The 3,809-nt window shown below is 37.1% G+C and overlaps 1 protein-coding gene across 1 annotated transcript; it reads right to left on the reverse strand.

Moving 5' to 3' along the window:
• Nucleotides 1-1,866: 1,866 nt before the first annotated feature.
• On the reverse strand, nt 1,867-3,584 carry LOC112020612 (phloretin 4'-O-glucosyltransferase). The gene has a single exon (XM_024053165.2). It carries the CDS (start codon nt 3,454-3,456, stop codon nt 2,089-2,091), a length of 1,368 nt encoding a protein of 455 aa, XP_023908933.2. The 5' UTR covers nt 3,457-3,584; the 3' UTR covers nt 1,867-2,088.
• Nucleotides 3,585-3,809: the final 225 nt, after the last annotated feature.

Below are 3,809 nucleotides of genomic sequence, written 5' to 3' on the forward strand. Positions count from 1 at the left end.
AATAAGCACTTATGATGCTGATAAAATTGTGAAATTGAGAGATCTAAGGCACCTCAAAGTTATAGCCTTAAATTCTCTTCTGGCTTGCCCAAGGTAAATTGCAAAACTTTACCCAATGAGCTGATAATCCTCTCCTTAATTAAACAAGACCTTCTAACAGAAGATTAATTGCCAATCTCATCGTTTCCAACCAGCCTTTGTGAGTTGTGGCTGCATTATTTCCCTTGTCCTGCCTTCAGTTCATCATATATAAACATGACGACGTGTGCATTTATGTCCATGTCGCAACTAAACTGAGAAAAGGAGTCCATGCTGCAACTCCAAATTTTAACGTTCTCGCTTGAATATCATAGCCCAATATGACTTGGCCCATCTTCGTTATATAACCAGACCAACCATTTCGTCAGCAGCTCCCTATACGCTTGCTTAATATGGAAACAAAATCATAGCATAATAACAAAACCCTTGCTTGCGTAATAAATATTCCCATCTTGGCTTAAGCCTATACAAACTCACATTTGCAAACCATTTCTTGCATGTGGAAAAGCAAAGAAGGAAAAAAATGGTGTACAACGTTTCATTCTTAGATCACGTGATCAAAATGGTGGGTGGTCATCTAGCAAATATTTGTGTGCAAAGATTTCTATTTTGATGGCTAGCGGTGGAGCGTTGTTGTTCTCCGTATATCACTGGGTTGTTGGTGATAGCTACAATAAATACTGTATTGAAAATATTATAGTAAATTTCGAATAAACTCTTTCTCAATGTTAAGGGAAATTATATTTTATTATTCTAAACTGTATCTTGTACTATAAATTATTCTTAGATTACATTTTGTACTATAAATTATTCGAATGCACAATTTACACTATAAACTATGATCCTTGTTAAACCTTGCATCCTGTCATTAGTTTTACTATTAAGTTAGATGGAAATATAAATCATGTGACTTGCACATGTGTATTGTTTAAGTAACACAAACTTAAAAGACCAAAAACTCCCTTCTTCCCAATAAATTAAACAGCCCCTTCCCCAAATTAAAATCCCTACAACCCTAAATCCCCAAATCAAAATCATCTTTGGCAACACCATTACAACCCAGGTCCATCTGTCTCTCTTATTCTTTCTATCACGTTTCAAATTTTTGGGACTATGTTTTTTTAAGTTTACGTGAGTCTCATGTGCCACTTCCGTTAGTGTTTTAACATTAGACTAACTGATGTATTAATTTGGTAGTTGTGAAACATTTAAGGAGTAAATTGACCAATATAAAAGTTCAGGAGATATCATGACCGCTACTCCAAAATTCAGGAGGCGTGTGGGCATTTTTTCCCTGCAAAGAGAGCTCAAATGAAAAAAAGGTATGAGATATGAATGAGCCGGATCCATTTCTTCAATTATCTACATATATAGCTTTGGTGTGCATCATAAACAATCATTTTTTCTTTCAAGACAATCTCTTGGGTTATTAATTGTCTTCATAGTTATTAGTTACCACCCTTTTCATGACATTTTCCATTTAAAATAAATTCACATGTAGGATTTTCTTAACCTTTTATTTTATTTTTTTTACACTTTTGGTTATGTATTAGTAATTTAGTATGTTCTAGAAGTGACATTTTCCATTTAAAAAAAAAAATCACAAATAGGATATGCTTAATCTTTTTTTATTATTTTTTTTATTTTTTACTTTTGGGATAGAAACAAGTTTTGCTTAGTACTCTTAGATAGTGAAGTACAAGAAATTTCATCAAGATGTAATTGGCTAATTGCTACCAACCAATTTTATAATACAAAAGGTGAGGTCCACAAATGTTTAGAAGACGTAATATGCATATGGTTATTGCACAAATCAAGCCATAATTATATATTTTCCAAACTGCTTAGATGATTTGCCAACCTAGTAACAATAGAGAGACAAGACAAAGCCGAAAAACATAAATCAACCACACATAGAAAATATCTTTTTACACTCGTTTATTTCTACTATTTTATATCCATATTCACAATTAATATGCAAAAATATACATATTTTAATATATAAAAGGGGATGTAAAAACAAACACTTATTTTATTTCAACAGCAAACCTACACTTTTTTAACAACGACATTACCTTCACCAATCTCATCCACAAAAGCTTTAAGATTGTTATAGGAAGAACTAACTTCATTGGCAGCCTCCATAGCCAACTCCTTCCATTTCTTGGCATTCCTTCTAATTGCTTCCCCTCTCTCTCCATCTCCCACAACCAATTCCAAACATCTCTTAATTTCATCACCTTCAACAATCCCATCCTTATTCACCATCACTCTCACTCCTGTCTTCCACACATCTTCAGTTAGCTTCGCATTTGTCCCTTGATCAGACCACTGAGGAAATGCTACCATCGGAACCCCTGAAACCAAACTCTCCAAAGTTGAATTCCACCCACAATGTGTCACGAAGCATCCTAGTGAAGGATGCGACAAAACCTCCACTTGGGAACACCATGGCACTATCATTCCCATTTGTTCCAATTCCTCTCTGCAACTCAACTTCTCTTCTTCTCCATTTTCCTTAGCTCTTATGACCCACAAGAAGGGCCTCCCACAACCCAACAATCCGCGTGCAATTTCCTCCATTTGTTGCTTCATTAAGACCGCTAAGCTCCCGAATGAAACATATATAACCGATGATTCAGGCTTAGAGTTGAGCCATTCGATGTAGTCTTTGGAAATATCTCCTCCAAATGACTTATCTGATGGAAGTAGCGGTCCAACTGCAACCAAATTAAACTTTTCAATCGCCTTCAAGGCCTCAGGCTCTAGAGCATCAAAGGTGTTCACTAGAACTCTAGGATTGCTCTCTTTTTCAAGCGCTTCAAAGTGAGCTTGAAATATTGGGAGAACAGAAGCGTGAGTGTTGGAAGCAAGCAAAAAGGAGGGAAGGTCACGGCTCGTGAATAATGGTAGTCCCGGTAACTTTATCGAAGATGAGGGGTAGTCGTCATTGTTGTCGTTTCTGATAACATTGGCAAAACCGTTGAAGTAGTAGTAATATATGTCCAAAACCATGGCAGGTTGAATCCAAAGAAGCGTGGATGGAAGGTGAAGTTCACGAGCCACGTCAGCAGCCCAAGGTAGAAGCAGTGTGTAGACTATGTGTTGTTTATTGGCGGTGGAGACAATGAGGTCAGCGAGAGCTTTGGAGCCATTGCGTTTGAGTTGATCCAATCGTTTAACTCTGTCGTCCTCAGGTACAACTCTGTCATCGTAGCCGTCAGAGAAGGAGGCGAACGACAAGCCGTTAGGAGGAGGGCTTTTGATCATGCGGCGACGGTGGGCGCTAACGGTGGTGAAGAAGGTGACATTCACCCCCAAGCGAATGAGGCGTATGGCAAATTGGAGGGCAGGGTTTATATGACCCTTCGCGGGATATGTGACTATGACAATGTGGCTTTGCTGTTGCTTCACCATGATTATTTGATACTTTGATATATATGGGTTGTGAATATTCTAAGCAAAAACAGAATAGCTGTTTTGTGCTTCAGATCAGTGAGATTTATATAGAAGGACCAATGAATGTGGGGATGGGCAAGGCTTAAAAATAGAGGAAAATTTTTTAGGAGCACAACTTGTTCACGCAGCAAATTGTAAGCGATGGGTTCATGTAAATGTGATAAACAATTAGTCACAGTCTACTATATAAAATAATTGTAGCAAGAATTGTAAAATTTTATGTGGTACTAGAATTACTAAAGAGAATTTAATAGGAGTATTAATTACGTTCGCAGTGACCATTTGGAGGTGGGGCTTTGTGATTTGCAATT

This window comes from Quercus suber, unplaced genomic scaffold, assembly GCF_002906115.3.
Source record: "Quercus suber isolate HL8 unplaced genomic scaffold, Cork oak 2.0 scaffold_1089, whole genome shotgun sequence".
Classification (NCBI taxonomy): domain Eukaryota; kingdom Viridiplantae; phylum Streptophyta; class Magnoliopsida; order Fagales; family Fagaceae; genus Quercus; species Quercus suber.